The sequence below is a fragment of the Nelumbo lutea genome, chromosome 4 (assembly GCF_056320005.1).
Source record: "Nelumbo lutea isolate HS-2025 chromosome 4, American lotus-T2T, whole genome shotgun sequence".
Taxonomy (NCBI): domain Eukaryota; kingdom Viridiplantae; phylum Streptophyta; class Magnoliopsida; order Proteales; family Nelumbonaceae; genus Nelumbo; species Nelumbo lutea.
Genome location: NC_142687.1, coordinates 10,207,014 through 10,228,786, shown reverse-complemented (window position 1 = coordinate 10,228,786; position 21,773 = coordinate 10,207,014). Strand labels below are relative to the sequence as shown.

The following is a 21,773-nucleotide window of genomic DNA, read 5'->3' as shown; positions in this document are numbered from 1 at the left end:
TATTTATTTTTCATACAGGTAAGAGTGTCTAGACCGGTTTTGGATTGGACCCCTCTAAACTAAAATCAGTTTAGATGGACTGAACAGACCAACATGACATATTGAATTGGATCAATCAGATTTTATGGTATTGGATTGGATTGGACCTAACTCATTGATCATAAATTTATATTGGATTGGATTGGATTGAAACAATATCTAGTCTATTGATAAAAGATAAGAATATAGGCATCAATGAATTAGAACTGAATTAAAATTAATCTAATTAGTTCAAAATATTCATCGGATTGAATTGGATATTGTACATGTGTAATGGATTCCCATGGACTGAATCGGATTGGACGAAATCTAATCCAATTGAGACTCCTACATACAGGTGATGTTAGATGGTCTTCTAACTTCTATATTCTTAGTGTTTGACCATGATACAGAATGCTAAGTACTTTTTTCTCTTTTTTTTTGTTTGTCCAAAACGCTTTATTTTTAAGTGAAACAAATCTATATTCACTAATTAAAAGCCACGTGGATGGGATTGAAACATGTCTTATATATCGTACTCACAGACAGACTGGATGGGTTGGGTCGTATAAAAAAAAGAAAAAAAGAAAAAAAGTGCTTACTTCTTCTATTCTTTACCATCCGGCGCATGTTAGCATGCGAAGAAAGCCAGAAAATCTTAGAGTTACTGAGTTAGGACGGCCTCAATGATATCTATCCACCTCCATATATTTTTCTCAAGCGAAAAACCAAAAAACGAAAAAAAAAAAAAAAAGAGCCAACAAAGGCTGAGAGCTTGAGACAACCCAAGCACGTGACCTGCCAAAGAACTTTACCTGCCCCCCCTCTCTTTCTCTCTCTCTCTCCGTACTTTCTCTCTCCTGTTTTCTTGACAAACCATTTGTTCTTTCTTTCTGGCCTTCTGCTCTCATCTTTCAGTCCAACTGTCCAAATGACCAATCACTCAACCAGCAACAAATGAGCAAAAAATAGAAAGGACTGAAGGAGAAAGAATTCCCGCTTTTTTTCTTTCTCTGTTTTTCTTTTCATCTTGAAGAGTAACGTCGTGTCTGTATATATATATACAATATACATCTTTTTTACATTTTTGCTTGTACAACATCTGTATCTGCGTCGTCTTTGGCGTTTTGTATTGGCTTTTCTGTGTTTGGCAGTGTGTGTTGTTCGCTTCTTTGATGAAAGAAGATACGGGAAAGAATCAAAGAGGATGAAGAGGGCAGGGATAAAAACCAATATTATACCCAGACGGAACATGTGGGGATCGATCGAAACGGATAGAAATCACAGCCAGCATTATCAAGTCTCTAGGATTTCAGAATTCAGAAATGATGGGCGTTTTGCTTGCTTGAGTGCTTGTTATCTCTAAAAATTCCTTTTTTTTTCTCTTTCTTTTCGGTCCAAAAGGTGCTGACATTAAGGAGTTTGATTGAAACCATTGTTCTTTACTTGCTTCTTTGTAGCTGAGCACGGGATTTCTTGGGATTGCCTTTTGAATCTCAACTTTGATCTGGAGAGCTTTATGAAAGAGTTCTTTGGGAATGTTGTTTTCTTTCTGTTAGTTTCCCGCTCAAATGGTGGTTATGGGAGTGAATTTCGTCTGGTTGCTTTTCCTACGGAGTAGCGGCGGTTCTGGCACGCGTTCATGGACAGTGATAGACTGTTGATTGGGTTCGTTTCAAGAAATAAGAAGGCGAAAGTACTATTTCCATTTTATGGTAATCTGGTTGGGCTTGTGAGAGCTCTTTCATAAGGTTGGTTTGAATTAAGCAATATTTCCAATTGCTTTATTCTGTTGTTATGGTGGTTGCCTGGATCTGATTTCATGCCAGAATGTCGGTTCTGGTTGTGAGAAGGCTGTAAGTAGAGTTCTGCACTGAAAACAGAGCATGGAAGGGAGTTTAGCTTTCTGGGGAGTTGGTTTACTAGTTCTGTCTTGGATAGAGGAGTCCTCTGCTACTCTTTCACCTTCTGGAATAAATTATGAAGGTCTGTATTATCTTTCTTATTTAAATTTTGTATTATTTCCCCCCTCTCTCTTCTTTCTCTCTCTCTCTCTCTCTCTCTCGATGTACTTCTCTTTTTGATAGCTCTTTGACAAGCAAACCAATCTGGATTCTAGAGTAATCGTTTCCTTGGTATGAGATTCCAGTTTTAAGTCATCGGACGTTTTACCGGGAAACTGCAACCAAGGCTTTTCCCGCTTTAATACTGCTTGAGCTTTATGTTATGTAATGTGCAATTCCGATTTAGTCTTTTACCCGCATCTGGTCAGCCTGTAAAAATGGATCTAAAAGAAAAGAAGACGACTATACGAGTCACCCTATCTGTTCTTACACTTTTCTTCGTTTCATTCAAATGCAGTTGAAGCCTTGGTGAACATAAAAACTGGTCTAAGAGACCCGCATAACGTATTGGATAATTGGGATAGTACTTCCGTCGATCCTTGTGGCTGGAGGATGATTACCTGCTCCCCTGATGGCTATGTGTCTTCTCTGTAAGATGCTATAACATTTCATCTCCTATATGGTTCAAATGCATGACTAAGAAGAAAATAACCATTGATTTTTAGCCAGATTTTTGCTCGGAACCCATTTGTTTTTTTACTCCAATTTTTTTCATCAGAGGATTGGCTAGACAGAGTTTGTCCGGGACATTATCTCCAGGAATTGGAAACCTCAGTAACCTGCAATCGGTGTAAGTTAGAGCTACCCTTTTTTTTTTTCTGTTGCATCCTCTTAATCATATGCTTCAAGTTAGTTGCCTTGGTTTCAGACTTGGAGGCTGATTTGTTTGTGTTTCTTTATTATGTTTGGGAAATTTAGGAAACATCCTTGCTAAGCACCACTCTTGAAAGCCTTGTATTTTGATGCAGGTCGCTGCAGAACAATGCCTTATCTGGCCCCATTCCTGCTGAGATAGGAAAGCTGGAGAAGCTACAGAAACTTGACCTCTCAAACAATAGGTTCAGTGGTGTGATACCAAGTTCTCTGGGGGACCTTAAGAACCTTGATTATCTGTAAGTTAGGAGAACGTTTTCACTTTTAATTTTTTAACAATACAAGTCTAAACCTTAAGGTGCTTTTAGTAATCCATTGCATATTGAGAAAATAAAGTGGCTAAAGAATTTCTTTTACTCTTAATCAAGGAACATAATGAAATGTTTCTTTGCTTACAAGCAGACTACCTTGGATAGTTATTTTCTTCATGCTAAACTCACTCTTATCCAAAAGCTAACTGTTATTACTTCTTCCCCCTCTTCCTCTTCTTTTTGACTTTTGAACAAGTCAGGCGACTAAGTAACAACAGCCTTACTGGACCCTGCCCTGAGTCTCTGTCCAATGTTGAAGGTCTCACCCTGGTGTATGTCTATATCATTGGCTCACTCTTTTGATATTTAACTTTACAATCGTTTTTTTTTATATATCCATAAACTTGTGAATTCACCATTTTAAGTTAACTTTGCTTGTAGGGATCTTTCTTATAACAATTTAAATGGTTCCTTGCCAAAAATATCTGCCAGAACTTTCAAGTACCCCTTTTTCTCAGTCTTATAATGTTTTTGTTTTCTTTTCAAGTTACGTTGATTCTTAACATTATATATCTTTATTTCCTACTACAGGATTATTGGGAACCCTTTGCTTTGTGGGCCAAATACTAAAATTAACTGTTCTGCCATGTCTCCAGAGCCACTTTCTTTCCCACCAGATGTTCCAAGAGGTAGCACCTACAAATCCACAATTAGCACATATACATTTGTATTGCACAATTAAATAATTGTAAAGATTACTTACTTGAGTATGCCAATATGTAAGCTATAAATAACTTTGGCTTTCCAGATCAGTCAGATTCTGGAGGAGCAAAAAGCCACCGTCTTGCTATTGGATTTGGGGTAAGTGCTGTGTTAATTTCTTTCATCATTGTTGCTGTTGGGCTGCTTCTCTGGTGGCGACACAGATACAACAAGCAGATTTTCTTTGATGTTAATGGTCAGTACCTATTTCTATTGTAGTTTTTTTTTTTTCGTGGATCACATCTTGTACTAGTATGTGAACACATGCAGTCTTTCCAGATCTATCTTCCTTGCTAGATTCTACTGTTTCAACTGGTGCCCGCATTACTGATTGGGTATCCTTAGATATGCTTTGACTGACTTATATCTGAACCCATGTCCTGATCATTGGCTGCACATTTTGTGAGCTGTATGACTGTAAAAATGGCAAATTGAGGTCTTCTGATTGGTTGGCTATTTAGCTATATATTTCTACCTATGAGGTAGTTGATCAATTGTATATTGAGCCATGGTTGCATAATATCGTGGAGTCCAGTAAGAATACTGGCCCTTAATGTGCCACATATCTGGTTCAGAAGGTGTGCATGGAAGTGTTCATGTGAATGCCTGGGACAACTTGTAGAGCAAAAAGTATGTTTGAGCAAGATCTAACAAATAAATTACGGGCAATTTAAAGCCATTATTTTTGCTTTCTTAATTTGTTAAATGAATATGATGGATTGGATTGTGATGACTATGTACATGACTTATAATGCCCCTCCTAAATAAGATTTTTTTTTGTGCATTCTGTTTAACTCCTTTTTTTTATTTGGTTAAATTAGTTTGTTTATGTTTAACAATACTGAATCACTGATAAGATTTCATTTATTGCAAGGAGTTATTTTCCTCTGCACATATCAGTGTATTGTTGTATAATGTGCCTTAGTTTCTCAGTTTAAATGTTCCATGGCAGACCAGTGTGATCCAGAGGTGTGCTTGGGCCACTTGAAGAAGTACTCATTTAAGGAACTCCGATCAGCCACTAACCATTTCAACTCAAAGAACATTTTAGGAAGTGGTGGCTCTGGAATTGTTTACAAGGGTTGTTTGCCAGATGGGAGTCTGGTGGCTGTTAAAAGGTTGAAAGATTATAATGCAGCTGGTGGTGAAGTCCAATTCCAGACAGAAGTTGAGACAATAAGCTTGGCTGTCCATCGGAATCTCCTCCGACTTCGTGGGTTCTGCATGACAGAGAATGAACGGCTCCTGGTTTACCCTTATATGTCAAATGGAAGTGTAGCATCTCGATTAAGAGGTGAGTGGTTTGGTTAGATTAAAAACTACACTATTGGGGACTCAACTTTCAAGAACTTCTTTTCAACATCTGATAACATCAGATATTTTTCCATTTGTTGATTTTGTCCTCTGCTATCATGGGACCTGTTTTAATGTGCCATAACCATAATAGTAAAACTTGGCTCTGAAACATGTCATTTAGTGACTCATTGAAGCCAGGATTTTCTTTATTTAAGGGAGTACCTCTCTGTAATTTTACACCGTTTTGTTCTATAAACAGCACAGCTATTTTAGTAAATTCTAAACTACATTTGTGACTTGTAACTGAGTTGGCTCGGTGAAGTTTTGTAGCAGAAGATTGCGTCATCTAGGTCTGCATTATTTCATAATTTTATTGTTTGAATTGATTTTTCAATTCCTCAACTACCAAGTCAGAACAGATTATTGAGATAGTATTTTTTGGTGGTTTATTCCAATAGCCAATGATTGTTTGAAACATGTTTTTCCATACCAGATCATATTCATGGAAAGGCAGCTCTAGATTGGTCAAGACGAAAGAGTATAGCTTTAGGGACTGCTAGAGGTCTACTTTATTTGCACGAACAGTGTGACCCCAAAATTATTCACCGTGATGTGAAAGCAGCCAACATTCTGCTTGATGAAGATTTTGAAGCGGTTGTTGGAGATTTTGGATTGGCAAAGCTCTTGGATCACAGGGATTCTCATGTCACCACAGCTATCCGTGGGACTGTTGGCCACATAGCTCCTGAGTACTTATCAACAGGTCAATCATCAGAAAAGACAGATGTATTTGGTTTTGGTATCTTGCTTCTTGAACTGATTACAGGTCAGAAGGCTCTGGATTTTGGACGGGCAGTGAACCAGAAAGGTGTAATGCTTGATTGGGTACTCTCTCTCTCTCTATATATATATGTGTGTGTGTGTGTGTGTGCATGAGATCATGGAGGAATGCCCATTGTCCACAGGGAAGGTTTCTCAGATACGTATTAAGGGTGCGGCCAACTTATTTGTTGGTTTAAAGTTTCCATTCTCATATTCCATGTTCTTGGCACTTGTCTTCCTGGGCTGAAATTTGATCCAATTGGATGATTTTTCCATACAATGTACTTTATTCTTCTTGGTTTGCAATCTTTGACTGTTTATGGATTGGTTGATCCGACTTCCATACCATGTGTGCCCTTCTGAACTCTTGTTCTAGCTCTGGTGGTAGACTTGAGCTTTAAGGGAAATCGAAATTTCCCCAGATTAAATGTAAAGCATAGTTATGATGGTGGAAATCCAGATATCCAGTGCTGTGGATTTTTTGTTGGATCAGGTTTTAGCATCTAAACCATCCAAAACTGTGCCACAGGTTGGTATGGTGGTTCACCAATCTCAGAGGAACCAATTTGGATAAGCCCCAAGTGATGCTCCTTGGGACTGGCCTTGTGCACTCTTAATGATGGGGCTCCTTGATCTTGGATTTAACTATGAAGATATACTTCTGCACTAGAAGAACTCCAAGAAAGAACTCTAAAGAATACTTTACAACCGAAAAAGAATTTTATGCCAGGACTTTAGAACGAGCCAATATACAAAGTTGATATCTTTCTAGTGTCTCTGATGTTGTTACTTTATTTTGTGCAGGTGAAGAAGCTTCATCAGGAGGGAAAGCTCAATCTCATGGTGGATAAATGTCTGAATAACAACTTTGATAGAGTTGAGTTAGAGGAGATGGTTAAGGTTGCTCTTTTGTGTACACAATTCCTTCCTTCTCAGCGTCCAAAAATGTCGGAGGTCTTACGGATGTTGGAAGGTGATGGTTTAGCTGAGAAGTGGGAGGCCTCACAGAGGGCTGAAACACCAAGATTGAGATCATCTGAAAACCTGCCTCAGAGATATTCAGACTATATAGAGGAATCTTCGCTTGTGGTAGAAGCAATGGAACTCTCTGGCCCGAGGTAATCTAATCTTATGATAAAAAAAGATGGAACTCTCTGGGCTTAGAGACACGGCTTTGGTTCTTATGACCAAATTGAAGAGTTTTTGAACTGCAATTATATGATTGAGTTCATAATCCTAGCAACTGAATGTGTGTATTCATCTGTACAAAAAGGAAAGTAATCTCTTCTGTTGTGTAATTACCCATCTCAAATTGGTTGGCCTGATTGAGCTTTTGCTTGATTTTTTTTTGGGGGAAATAGTCAAGGAATGCCAAGTTTATCTGCTTGTCATTGAACAAGTTAATCTGGTTAGATCCCAATGCAGATCATTATCATTTGATCTCACCGTGCAATCAGAAGTTCAATATCTAAATTTGATATTTTAACGGCTAAGATCGTCGATGATGCACTGCTTTTTCTTACGTGCTTAAAAAAGAAGTTTGATTGCCACCTGGATTGCTGCTGGTAAGGCAAGTCATTAAGTTTAGTCAGCTGCCAACCGGATCTCCTAAATCCTAACCACAAAAATTCTACCTACAGCCGTGCAAAAAGACATGATCTGAAAATTTTGCATGGTTTTCAAAACCGGACCGGACTGGACGGGACTGGGAAAACTAGTAACCGGTCACGTCCTGGTAAGGCAAGTCATTAAGTTTAGTCAGCTGCCCAAAAACATTGATTTGGTTAGTAAACCGGTGATCCAGGCGTTTGAATCGTTCAGCAGTTTTGGTGTTTTTTATTTTTTTCAGAACGAACTGTCCATTTGGTTCAAACGGTCGGACTGGTGGACCCAGGAACTGGACTCCTGACCAATTCGTTGTCCAGTTCAGTTTTAAAAACCTTGAAATTTTATAACCAATCAACAGGTATCATAAATGTGTTTAACCAATCAGGTGGATTTTGTTAAAATTCATGGGTTATTTACATGTGTATCTACTCTCAAAGCTATCTCTTGCTTTCGTTATTTGTTGCAAGTTGGAAGTAGGATTCATTAGTGAAACCATGGTTTTTAGAAAATGACATGGAAATGGAACCGTTTTGGCCACTAGTTTTCAGGTCAATAGTTCGACCGTCTAATTCGAATAGATGGCTTGTTTTGATACAAAATAAAAAATAATTAAAAATAAAAATGTCAAAAACCATTGAACGGATCGAGGGGTTGATGGTTTGACCACCTGAATCAATGGGTCTTTGACTAATTCAACGGTTTTTTACCAGAGACCTTGTTTGGGGTAAAACGGAATCGGTTGCTTAAACAGTAAATAGTCTGACCGTTTGAGTCAATGGTGGTTCAAAAACTGAATGAAACTGCACCACAAACATTGAACCCCTCAGCTGTAAGTCATTAATATTTCATCAACCAATAGAAGCTTGACACACGTAGTTAAATTGTATCGGCATTTACTTTAGATTTGGAAGGAGTACAAATACTAATATATAGAATGCAAAACCTTATATTTTGTATTATTTTGTATGTATTTACATTTGCACTCTTTCCAAACTAAGTCTTATTGTCAAACCAATTTTGTTGTAATGGGTGCAAATATGAACCCCAATATTGAAATACACCTTTTTAACATTAACTAACTTTGAGTGCAAAGTTCATATGCTCTCGGTTTGGATGCTATACTGAACCAAAGTGCGTATGTGCACTCACTCATAGATCTAGCAAAAAGTTGATCCAACCCGCGAACCTGACCCAACCCAGCCCAAAAGAACAGGATTAGGGTCTCATATTTAGCTGCATGAATGGGAGAATGACTTGACCCGACCCAACCCGAAAAAAAATTGGGTTGCGTTAGGTCATGGGTCAGCGATCAGGTCTAATTGGGACTAATTATGCATTGTTAGAAGCTTCCACTCTTTAATTTTTCTATTTAGTCTTTAGTCATTATTGTTTATTCTTTGAATTGTTAAATATTCTAGCTTTTTTTTCTTATATTTGGAATTTTAAAGTTAATTCCTTTAATTTTGGAAAATTTCATGTATTTTTTCTTTATGTTTTTAAATTTCAATATGACCTGAATTGACCCATAGGTCAACCCTAACCTGAACATTTTGGGTTAGGGTCTAGCATTAGACAACCCAACCCGAAATTCAACCTGAAGTGTCTTGACCCAATCCGAACCCGACCCACCCAACCCAATTGCCATGTCTACTCACTCGCATTTGTAATCTTTCAAATGGAGCATTAGGGTCATTTCTTTAGACACCCCTTATAGTTTCATATATTTTTTTAAACTTACCCTACTAAAACACCCCTATAGTTTGCATGTATTTTACTTAATTGACCCTCCATTGGAAACCATTTGTATTTCCACATAGGACTGATCACATGACCCTTTAAGTTAAGGGTGTCAATGGACCAGTTTTGGATTGAACCCCATCTAGTTCAGAGTCAATTTGTACGGATTGGATGGACCAACAAGACATATTGGATTGGACTTGTCAATCCGTAACAAATTTATATTGGATTGGGTTGGATTAAGCGAATATCTGATCTATTGATATATGATAAGAATATATGTGTCAATGGATTGGATTTGGGTTGAAATCAATCTAAATCAAAATGAATTTAAACAGATTGGACGGTCTAGACATTGAATTGGACCGATCCAAATTAGTCCAAAACATTCATTGGATTGGATTGGATTGGACCTGATCCATTTATAATGAATTCACATTGGACTGGATCGGATTGGACCAAATCCTTTCCAATTGGCACCCCTACTTTAAGGCATGCCAAAAACATGAAGAGCTATTAGTCCAAGGCTTTTATTACAAAAAATAGCCCTAATAATTCTTTTATTAACCTTTTAGGAAACAGATGAATCCTCTCCCCACATTATAACTTTGTTTGGAAAAGGGATGAACTACAAAAATTATGGCATTTTTGAAATAAAAAATCTTGCGTTCATACCTTTTCACATTTTCCACTTGCTCAAGGAGTCATGTGGACGTTTCCAAAGGGTAACAAGTCATCGCAAACTATAAGGATTGTTTTAATAAAATACAAACTAGAAGATAGATTGTAAGAAATATGTAAAACTACGAGGGGGTGTCTAAATAAATAGACCCTTTTTATGATCTCGCTGCATTCAAACGAATCTGCTGCGAACACAAGCGTCTAGTGGTGAATAACTAGTTGCGAGTGAACAGGAGTTATTTACCTGGCCCAGATTTTTCCAAAAATCATTGAATTAGTTAACAAACCACGGATCAAAACGTTTGAACTGTTAAACCATTTAACTCGGAGAACAGTTTTTAGGTTATATTTATTTTAATTATTTTATTTTTTTAATTTCAAAATGTCATGGGCTGATTGTTTGGACTAAATGGCCAAACTGTTTGACCTAAAGCCGATGGTCAAAGTGGTTCTATTTTTGGATTGGTTTTTAAAACCTTATCAAAAAAGGGTCCGGATATTCTACCCACATAAACTCTGTCACGTTTATCCATATAACATTGCAATCATGCATGGAGAACATCTCATCTTCCTACATAATATTATTGCATGGGGAGAGTGGGAAGAGTTAGAGTGGGCAAGAGATCCCAAATGAAATTGCCAAAAACCACCTAAGCTTCATAGTTGATTTTTTTTATTGGTTTCATGTAGAAATGAGAACGGGGTAGGTTCTGAGTGGAAACCATACTTTTCCTCCCTAATCTTGACTTTGAAACAAATCTCTATCCTCAATCGAGTTCACATCTGCCCCCACAGAATGTGCCTAAAAACGTCCCGCATGCATATCTCAGCGTGTACTGAAAACATCTTCGTACTTGTCATTAGAAGATGTCCCCAATACACAATTGGGATGTGCTGTGGAACGTTTTTGGGACGCATTCTGTGGGGGGGGACAGATTTGAAGTTTCCTCGATCCTAATCCCACTAGCGATAAAAATGACCTTTCATCCTTGGGGAATTAGATCCTATTGAGGGCTTAAAATAAAATTATTTTTAGAAAACAAAATTTACTTAATTAAAAGAATGGGGAAAATTATTATCCCTAATTCAAGGGATGGAATTCTTTGGAGTTTCTTACCAACTCATTGTCTAAGAAGTTTTCTATTTGCATACCATCCTGCACTGTTAAGCTACACAATCTTTCTTAAATCTGTTTTGCGTGCTGTTATAGCTATATCACAGCTTGAATGCAACTCATATTCTCGAAAGAATGAGAGGGAAGAGTGGTTTTTGTGGGGAACTCTCTGAATAGGAATATGTGGGAGTCTCTTGTATGTACTCTTCGTCATAGTCTCCCAGACGAGCCGACTGTATGAGATCTTAGGGAAAATTTTCGAAACAGAAGGCTTCTATGCATTCAGATATGAGGCAAGTTTTCCAGATTTTGTTTCCACATTAGCAAGAATCTTTTTTAACATACTTGGTATTTCTACTTCTAATTAGTTTATTTTTGTATGAATTTTCTGTACTGAAGGACTATATAACTAACTGTTCCTCGGATTTTCTGAGGATTCCATTTCTGGATTTGATGGATCGGACAATATCAATGTACCATGAAGCCGGTGTTGTAGTTTTCAATACAGGCCACTAATGGAGTCATTAAAAGACATCTTGAGGGTGAATTCAATTGCTCTGTTTATTATAAATATGATTTTCCGGATTGTTACAAACTGTCACAGCACTATCTTTCTATCTTTAATTTTATTGAAAGTTCACATTGAGCTAAAGCTTTATGGAAACCAATGATGAGGGCGGATTTGTCCCTCCAATGATTATTATGACATCCTGTCACTTATAGGCAGTTCGCCATCAAGCAGTTTGGCACTTACAGGCAGCTTGCCATTAGGCAGTTCGCCACCAAGCAGCCTGTCATTTACAGGTAGCTCGCCACCAAGCAGCCTGACACTTATAGACAACCCGACACCTCATAGGCAGCCTAGCACTTACAGACAGCCCAACACCTCACAGGCAGCTCGGCACCTGGCCAGCCTGGCACCTCACAGGCAGCTCGCCACCAGGCAGCCTGGCACCTTACGGGCAGCTCGCCTCCTAGTCAGACCGACCACCGCATGGCAACCCCGAGGATCTCATCACCGTACTCCGTCTCTTCCGGGGTCGTACCTTGTAACGGCTATCTTAGCTCACCCACTCCCTGATTCAGACAGAGATGAGCAACCTTACCGGTTGGTGGTATTATCCCCACCTAACATGGAAACAGATCCCATCACAGTGGGAATCCAGGAACTGTTCCACCAAACCCACAAGGACTCCAGTATATAAAGGGCTCACTCCCCAGGGGCAAAAAGAAGGAGATGGGTAATCTCTGCTCTCTAGCTCTCTCATTTTCTAATATCATTTTCAAGCTCGCAACTAAGTGCTAACTTAAGCATCGGAGCGACCCCGCCGGGTAAACACCTCCAGGTTCTCTGATTCATCTTTTGCAGATCAACCAGGTCCGCCGTCTACAAAGATGAGTAGATCATCTCCTGCAGGGAGCAGCCGGGTTGCATTACACTAGAGAGATCTACTTCAGCCTTTGAGTCATCGGCCACTTGGGAGCAGACGAGATGACGAGGTAATTAGCCAAAATATGATACGTAACCAAAAATCGGTACAACGATTGGCGCCATATGTGGGAATTATGCTACAAAAAGCTAAGTTCTCATCCTACAAAAAGCTAAGTCCTCACTTTTTAGAAAATATAACTCTCGTTTTATAGTTTCCATTTTTTATGAAATCAAAGACTATGTAGGGAGCTAACAGACTAAACAGCTCTACCAATTTTACTTTCAATTTTGATAAAACCTCATGAGTCCTCTTCGCGAGGTCCCCTTTACAAAGATGAGCTCTTCGTGGCTTCTATGGGAGTTGGCGGCCAACAGACTACATGGGCGCCCTTGCTAGTCGAGCCTTCCAAGGCTCCCGTGTGAGCTGACGACCTAAAGTTAGTAGTGCTGCCTTCGAAGGTTGAGCTCCTAGTAGCTTCTTGTAGGAGTGGATGACCGGCATTACAAGGCTGATGCAGCGCAATCATAGCTCTAAGGCGCCCACCTGGCGGCCTAGCGACCTGCGTGCGGCCTGGCGCGACCTAGTGACCTGCGCGCGGCCTGACAGCCCAACACTTGCGCTGACTTGGCGTGGGCGTCAATCTGGCGGCTTGGCCTAGGCGCGAACTGACGAACTAATAAAAGACTTCCTTATCACAGACCCAGTCGCCTCTTCGGCATGAGTGAGCTAGTCTCAGTCGCCTCCTTGGCATGGGCACTTAAGACCGAGTCGCCTCTTCGGCATGGGTGAGCTAGTCCCAATCGCCTCCTTGGCATGGGCACATAAGACATAATCATCTCTTTGGCATGGACAAAATCAACAAAAGTGGACTATAAGTCGCTCACAGAGTCTAAGGGCTAAAGTACCAAATTGGCAGAGACCTCGGCACCTTGCAGGTAGCTCGCTTTCAAGTAGCTCCCAGAGCCTAGGGAATTGAATCGGCGCTTATGACTCATCGAATTCCGGGCCAAAAGGAGAAATCTACTCCCTTTGCCGAGTTATTTTCAGCTCGGGAGTGGGGGAAAAATGATGAGGGCGGATTTGGCCCTCCAATGACATTATGATAGTCTAGAACTTACAGGTAGCTCACCACTAGGAAGCTTGCCATGAAGCAGCCTAGCACTTACAGGCAGCTCGCCACGAAGCAGCCTGGCACTTACAGACAACCCGACACCTCACAGGCAGCTCGACACCTGGTTGGCCCGGCACCTTACAAGTAGCTCGACACCTCACAGGCAGCTCGACACCTGGTCAGCTCGACACCTGGTCAGCCCGGCACCTAACAGGCAGCTAGACACCTAGGCGGCTTGGCACCTCACAGGCAGCTCGCCACCAGGCAGCCTGACACCTTACGGGCAGCTCGCCTCCTAGTCAGACCGACTACCGCATGGCAACCCCGAGGATCTCGTCACCATACTCTGTGTCTTCAGAGATCGTACCTTGTAACGGCTATATTAGCTCACCCACTTCCCGATTTAGGCAGAGATGGGCAACCTTACCGGTTGGTGGCATTATCCCCACCTAACACTAAAACGGATCCCATCACAACGGGAATCCAGGAACTGCTCCACCAAACCCATGAGGACTCCAGTATATAAAGGCCTCACCCCCCAAGGGCAAAAAGAAGGAGATGGGTAATCTCTGCTCTCTAGGTCTCTCATTCTATAATATCATCTTCAAGTTCGCAACTAAGTGTTAACTTAAGCATCGGAGCGACCCCGCTGGGTAAACACCCCCGGGTTCTTTGATTCATCTCTTGTAGAACAACCAGGTCCGTCGTCTACAAAGATGAGCAGATATCTCCTGTAGGGAGCAGCTGGGTTGCGCTACACTAGGGAGCTCTACTTCAGTCTCTGAGTCATCAACCACTTGGGAGCAGACAAGATGACGATGTACTTAGCCAAAAAATGATACTGACCAGAAATAGGTACATCAAAAACCTATCGAGGAAAAGAAATTACATAAAATTAACTTCTTTAGTTGACTATCAGGAAAAAGCAAAAGGTATAAAAAGAACTTCAGAATTTATCTGCGTCTTATTTGGAAGCAAAAGGTTTGTACAGGGAAGATTATTACCAAGAGCGTAAGTATGTATACCCCAAACTCAAGGCCATGGAAGCATACAAGAAGGCATTTACCACTTGGGCAAGTTGGGTTACCATGAATATTGATGCCAACAGAACTCAGGTTTTCTTGAGAGGATATTAAGTCACCCATTTCAGGTAAAGGACTGAGATATAAGGGGGTATGTGTGTGTATTCAATCAGTAATTTACATGTAAAATCTCTTATTCAATTGATCATTTCCATGCTTGAAATATAACATTGGACCAGATTTTGGTCTTATTGGGGATCTCACCTTTCGATGGGAAACAGGGTTTAGGGATGTAGGTTATATTTGGTAATATACCTCATGGTATTATGGTAGTCTTATATATTGAATGGCTAGAACAGGGTTTAGGGATACTTTAATGACTAAAGATTAGATGGGGTTGAAAAAGGTTTTGTGTAAAACCAGTAATTCTCCTAAGAATGTGGAAAATTTAAAAAATCAAAAGAAATAATTATGTGGAGATTGATTGTTTTTTTCAAATGAAAATTTGTGGGCGAATTTATAATGGTGGATGTTATAGATTGATCTAATTGGAAGTCATCTTGAGCATATTTTTCACGAACGGACAGAAAATTCCCTATTAAGAAAAAATTGCCAAATTTCCTAGAACTAGGTTTTTGAATGGAGTTTTGGGATGAACTTGGTAGGATGAAAGATGATGAAAAGTTATGGGAGGCCACCAAATATAAGAACAATTGGAGATTGTTTGGCAAAAAGGATGAAATGGAAATTTTCAATTTTAGATCTAAACCATAAAAAAAAAAAAAACATGCTTGGATTAATTTCAGTAGAAATTGTGGATTGTTAATAGTTGTAATAGTTGCTTGCAAAAGTTGAGAGAAGATACACAGAGAAAGGAAAAGAAAGCTGGATGTGCAAAATCCTTGGCGAGGCTGAAGCTGAGGTAACCTTGTTGAAGGGGCTGAGATGTGTAAAATCCTTGAACATCTCTTCGGTTATGGTGGAAGGTGATTCAAAGGTGGTCATAAGCTGGATGTTAAATCAGCAGGAGGGGCCATGGAGATTCTCTCATCAGATCAATGAAATCAGGGTTATTGAATCTCAGATCCATTGTGTCTTCAGGTGGATTCCAAGGAATTTGAACTCAGTAGCAGATGCTCTTGCGAAATCTGGGGTGGGGTGGGCAGGGACTTTTTGTACAGCAATATAGAGCTTCCTCTGTAATGGGTTGAGAAGGCTTTTTGTTTCGTTTTTTTGTTTTGCTTCTGATTGATCATTCTCATATTCATCTTATATATCCTTCCCTCTTTTAATGAAAGTTTCCTTTTCTCAAAAAAAAAAAAAAAAGAAAGAAAATTTGGAATCACTCAACAGGCACCCATATATAACCACTCTAGGGTTTATGGGAATCACTCACAATAAGCATAATATGCAGACAAGTTAACTCAAATATCATTCACTATGTTTTTCACTCAAAAAAAAAAAAATAATAATAAAATACATACACCTGCAAGAATCACCCTTCACATTGGAGTGGTCAATTCTACCGCTAGAAATAAGAAAAACAAAAATTACAACCATGTTACATATTTCAATGAAGCAGTGTGGAAGCAATAAACCGGGCTGGCTATGCAAGCATCGGGCAAAGCGAGCTTCTAGCGAAGCAAGAAAAAAAGAAAACTCTAGAGGAGAGAGAAAAGGTGGCTAAGATTGATGAATAATTCTGAAGTGTCCATTAATTGAAAGCAATAGCAGTATTTACAATACATCTTGAAATCATAGAATAACTAGGAAAGAACAACTAAAATAGACATCAAAACATCTAATCTGGATAGGATCGGATTCTTTGCCATGATCTTCACCGTCCGATCTCCATGCATGAATCTAGGAAGTCTGGATTATCTTGATCTCTGGAATTCTTGATTATCTTGAATTCTTGAGTTCTTGATGGATCTTGAATCCCTTCTTTACTTATCTCTTTCTTGGATCTTGACTTATCCTTATCTTAGGAGCTGCCGCCCCTAAGGTGATGTGGGCATTGGGATGGCATCAATCAACAAAGGTAACTAAATAACTCTTAAACTACTTTTTTTTTTGGTTTTGTATTCTATACACATCTTCTTCAAGGGAATCAGAGGTGGGGCAGAGAAGGATGCACGTGAGAGCCTGTGTTCCATTGGTTTGATCCTGCACCACCGAGTGTTTTTTCTTTGGTCACCCATGAACCATCCCCCATCCCCTTTAATCCCCTTTACTCCCCATTCCTGGTGGCAGCAGGATTTGATCCCAGGTCTCTTCCATGAGTCATAATCCACCCTACCGAGTCACCATCAGTTGGTCTGTGCCTCCTAGTTGAAGGGGTGCCAAGGGACCATCCCAACTACTGCGTCATCAGCCTAAACTACTTATTTAATGAAGAAGAAATTTTAGACAACTAAACTATATTAAACTAATCAAATTACTATGCCAAATAGCACAAATGATCATAAAATGGCCAAAATACTGTTACTGTGCAAAAAGATAACAATGCATAAAAATTTCAGAAATTTTTGTTTGAATCTTTGACTCCTGCATCAACAATCCAAACTGGTTAACCACCATATTTGTGCCAAGGATTTGCGGAATAATAAAAGAACACCCTTTTAGACTTAGATCATTAGATGTATGTGTGTAGAGGTGCTGTCAAAATGATCTTGTGGTCAGTTTATCATGGAATTACTTTCTATGTTGATTGAAGTTTGAATACTCTTTTGTTCCAAACGTGGGCTGCGGGCTCTTGGATGCTAGAAGACTAGGAAAAGCAATGGCATGGTTGTCTTTTTAGAATGGCTTTCTGGCTGAACTATAAATTCTAGTTGGATGATTAGGTTTTACCATCGCCCAAATTCAGAAAAGGTCATACTTCAAAGGTGTTCCATTATTAGGGCATCTCCACATGGTTTTCTATGATATATTTTATTTAATGAACCCTGTGGTTTCTGAATTGAACTATGCTGCTGCATATTCTATGTTGCAACGACTCCTAAAAATTCTAGAAGTTGGAAATCTAAAATAACTATTACTGAAGAGTCAAGACCCTTTTATATTCAAGATAAGATGTTGTTTCCTCAAAAGTTTTATCTGTTGTGTTCATTTTCTAAGTAACATATTTTGTATACCTATAGAAGATGAAGAAAAAGGGAATTCTTGTTCCTTGTTATCTATATTTACACAATAAATAAACTAAGTTTATTCTGTTTGTAGAGGTGGGCAATGGAATTCAGTAGGGCATCACCATAAGGAAAGCGAGCCAATATTCAAAGATACATACCTAAGAAAGTACCCATCAAAGATGAAATGAGTTGCTACAATAAATGAGAACTCTTGCGATTTATCTGAATATCAGTAGATTTACAGGTTACAGAAAGGATGGTCACCCTTCTATATAAAGAATGGAACGGGTTACAGCAAGAGATATCAAGATTGCTGTCACTGGCGGCTGCATGAGTACTTGATATATGGAATTTGTTGCTGTATGTTTCTCTTCTCAAGGCAGGACGAGGATCATGGAGAACATGAATACTGTGATCACACCTTGTCTATGAATCCCCATCCTGATGCATAAATTTGTTCTTTTATTTATCTTTTATTTTTTCCCCTTTATGTTTCCTTATCAATCACAGCATGTGTAAAACAGTGTCTTTGTTTACCTACCAAGCTATTAGATTGATTCAGATGCAGAGTTTTAATCTTTTTTAATTACTCTCTGTAAGTTGGCCTATAACATTGTGGTGAAAAAATATTTGCTCTCACTTCACGCCGATGTATGGTGTGGTATAAACTTGTCTGAGCGATTAGCTTGTTGACTGGGAAAGGAGGATGCAAGCACTCCACTTTCTAACGTTTGAGGACTTTTCTGATCAATGTCTTGTTCTCATAGTGAAGTTAAACGCCTTTTATTTACTCAAGTAAACCATTTTTCTTCAACAGGGAAACCAAATCATTACTCAAAACTTGCTAAGGTGAAAAGCAATCTGTGCTTCTTTAGACTTGTTTTTTTTTTCATTTCTTTTCGTGCCACTGATAGCTTTTATGATCCACAAGGAATGATACCAGTGCTTGCGTCACTACAGCATCGAAATTGGAACGTGGCTTAAGATCCTATCTCGTCCCCACTGGTTGTGTCGATGATAGAAGGGGAGGGCTGAGGAGGAGTCCAAAATTATTAAATTAGAAAGAAAAGTGCAAAGCTTTATTCCAACTGCGTTTACTGCTAAATATTTTATCATCAAATAAATTTTTCTAATCGGAAAAAAAAAAAAAAGAAGAAACCAAATCAAATCAAAATGAAGATAAAAGCCACGAACAAATTCAATCCGGATATTTTGCCAGTTGCTACTAATCACTATCATCAAAACACCATTGCCCATGTCCATGGCGGACTGAGAAATTAATCTATGGAGAACGACACTTGCTGAAACTCTTGAAGTAGAAGTTACCCTTGATTCACCTTGGCATATATACATAGCAAATGACGAGAGCTAGCTGTTTGATAACAGCAACCAACCCGGCAAACAGAATCCCAGACCCAGAGGTATTGAAAGCATATGCTTTAGGAAATGCATGCTGGTTGTGTTGGGATTTCGGAAGCTGAATAACAAGCAAGAAGCAACGTTTATAAATTGGGCGTTTGCAGAAATTTTCATGGATTTCGATTCCAGTAGTGAAAATGAAAACACTGGCCAGACCTAGGACTTTGTCACGTGTTATAAATTGGGGAGCCAACCAAGGAGTAGGATGAATATAGCGCTGCGGGCCAGCCGGTGATTCCACACTTCCTTCTTCAATTCTTCTGCCATGTCTAGTGTGTGTATTAGATCCCAGCTGCCAACCAGACTGAACTGGGTTGCTGAATCCCTTGATTTTATAATGTTTTCATGTGGCTTTATTATTGCATTCTTACCTGCAATTTCCAGCACACCACTTCACTTCCCAGTTCAGTTCCCAACTCTTATGGGTTGCCTTCTGCATGCAGTTAGAGAGAGAGAGAGAGAGAGAGAGAGAGAGAGAGAGAGAGGTATCAGTTTGAAGGTTCCATTCATAGGCTACTGGATTATAATTTATAGCAGAGAAAGGATGACCAGAAAACATATATGCTGGCCGAGTTATTATTTCACACACATAACACGTCAAACACCATATCAATCTGGAGTGAGGCTCCAAAAGAGCAAGAAAATAATCTCTTATTACTTCCTCGTACAAGAACTACATCAAGCAGTAAATGCAAAATAGAAAGAGAAAAAGGAAACCAGAGCGACCCGTTTCATGGAGTCATCTGAGCCGCCATTGCCGTTTCGTGACTTGCCGGTTTGTGCTATGCCTCAAGCCAATAAAGCTGCTGCTCTAGTCTCTAGACACCTTCATCCTAAGTTTGATTTGACGATGGTCGATGGTGTTCTTGAGGAAATCAAGGGAATAGAGTGCAGGAGCTGATGGCCCAGAAACATATACAAATTGACAGAAGATTGGAGGAGGGTGTATTTGAATTCCCCTCAGTACTCCAACCTCCATCATCCTTTTCATCAAGACCCATGTATAGATTCCTGCCAGCACAAGAATTCCATTGCTTCCCAGAAGCCAAGAACACACTAACTGTTCAGATTTGTATGCTGAGATGAACCCCCCCCCCCCCTCTCTTACTTCAATAAGAGAATGATCCAGCGCAAATACAAGTTGGAGAAGTTGGATTCTGGTTATGGGTTTTAAATAGCTGATAGATCGTAGATGTTGGAACTGTAGATCGGAATGGGCATCAACTTAACAACTTGATATCCCCATAATGCCCCTCATTTTGCAGCTCTAGACTGGAGCACCCTTCAATTCCATGTTCATTCTGGATCATATCTGGCGAAAGATTTGAGAGCAGAGATTAATCCCAGAACAGCAGTTTTTCCAAATTTACCTTCACGTACCTCTGATTTGCATCAAACAAAGTAAATCTACGATGAATTCATAAAAAGGGCAATGTGGTAATGTTAAACATAAGATGGTGCATACAAAATCTCATTCTGTGACATCAATTTAAAAAAGAAGGGAGTGCAGGAGCTACTTTTCTCCTGGTGCATTTCTTTTTTAGTGTGGTTGGGAGTCTTCTCTTCTTTTGGCGTTGCATCAGTCATCAGTGGATCCACATCCACTAACTCGTTCTTATCAACAACCTTTTCTCTACTCCTTATTCTGCACTAATCCCGTCTACCCTCCTACAGATTACAGTCAGAGCTAGGCCCTGTTGATAGTTGATACATGATACTTGATACTCCACCTTCATTCGGATCGAACTGGGTGCCCGGAACCAAGCCCCAGTTGTACAGTATAATTATTATCTCTCTACAGAAATACAGAATCCTCTCCATTCATGTCCTATTGCCATTATCTACAGATAGAATAAGGAAAGAAAAAGAAAAGGTAGAAAAGCGTGCCACCAAGCCAAGTTGCTGGCTACTTGTCGTGAAGTGAGGGGATGGTAGTTCATGATTTGATGTGTTGGGTTTGAATTTGAATTTTTAAACGATTACTGTCAATTCTCTTTCATTCTTTCTTTCAACCATTCAAGTCTCTAATGGATTCTTGGCAAATGGCGGTGGCCTCCTCCTCATAAATGCACCCAACTGTTTACACTTGAACCATCCACTACTCATGTTTTCCTTTTCTTTCTTTAATGGAAACAGACAAACAATCAAACACCCATCACTTCCATGTTTCTGAGAATCTCACTTTTCCCAGCCCAGTTGCTTTACTTGTTCATGTCATCCTCCTGTTAACAACGATGAGGAAAAAGAGCTTTTTATATTTGTAAGGTTGATGTAGGAACTGGGAGCAGATCGGTTCAAAGAAAATTTTTATGTTGTAATAATTAGTCAAATATACGCTGATAGCCTGATATCAATTGAATCGGATCGGTCTTGAATCAATTATCCAGGTCTTCTGGTCGCTCTGCTCAGAACCATAACCATATTCATCATTAATTACTCGTCTTTTTACAACTCTAAGTTAGTATTCTCTTTGGATGTGTCAACTGTAAATACTGTACCTCCGAGCTTCGATATGGGATTTTCAGACAAAAAGCTTTATAAAATATAAATAAATAAATAAACGAGAAGCAGAAAGGAAGATCGATTATTCG

General features: G+C 39.4%; 1 protein-coding gene and 1 long non-coding RNA gene across 3 annotated transcripts; one reads left to right on the top strand and one right to left on the bottom strand.

The window, feature by feature from the left end:
• The first annotated feature begins 755 nt into the window (after positions 1 to 755).
• LOC148853846 (protein CLAVATA3 INSENSITIVE RECEPTOR KINASE 1-like) lies at positions 756 to 7,224 on the top strand. Of its 2 annotated transcripts, XM_088986818.1 has the most exons (11): positions 756 to 2,004; positions 2,380 to 2,512; positions 2,641 to 2,712; positions 2,891 to 3,034; positions 3,307 to 3,378; positions 3,488 to 3,547; positions 3,638 to 3,735; positions 3,855 to 4,004; positions 4,761 to 5,102; positions 5,598 to 5,989; positions 6,731 to 7,224. In XM_088986818.1, exons 1-11 carry the CDS (start codon positions 1,905 to 1,907, stop codon positions 7,046 to 7,048), a joined length of 1,881 nt encoding a protein of 626 aa, XP_088842944.1. In that variant the 5' UTR covers positions 756 to 1,904; the 3' UTR covers positions 7,049 to 7,224. The 2 variants fall into 2 exon arrangements, with proteins under 2 accessions (XP_088842944.1, XP_088842946.1); XM_088986820.1 differs by lacking the exons at positions 3,307 to 3,378; positions 3,488 to 3,547 and having other exon boundaries at positions 914 to 2,004.
• A 12,485-nt stretch (positions 7,225 to 19,709) lies between these two features.
• On the bottom strand, positions 19,710 to 20,996 carry LOC148853845 (uncharacterized). Its single transcript, XR_016112909.1, has 2 exons — positions 20,700 to 20,996; positions 19,710 to 20,494 (listed from the first exon to the last, which is right to left on the bottom strand). It is a non-coding gene; the product is annotated as an uncharacterized LOC148853845 (long non-coding RNA).
• Positions 20,997 to 21,773: the final 777 nt, after the last annotated feature.

Coding starts and splice junctions, on each gene's coding strand:
- LOC148853846 (XM_088986818.1), top strand. CDS start 1,905: ATGGAAGGGAGTTTAGCTTTCTGGGGAGTTGGTTTACTAGTTCTGTCT. Junction 3,548..3,637: donor ATATCTGCCAGAACTTTCAA/GTACCCCTTTTT, acceptor TTCCTACTACAG/GATTATTGGGAACCCTTTGC. Junction 5,990..6,730: donor AAGGTGTAATGCTTGATTGG/GTACTCTCTCTC, acceptor TATTTTGTGCAG/GTGAAGAAGCTTCATCAGGA.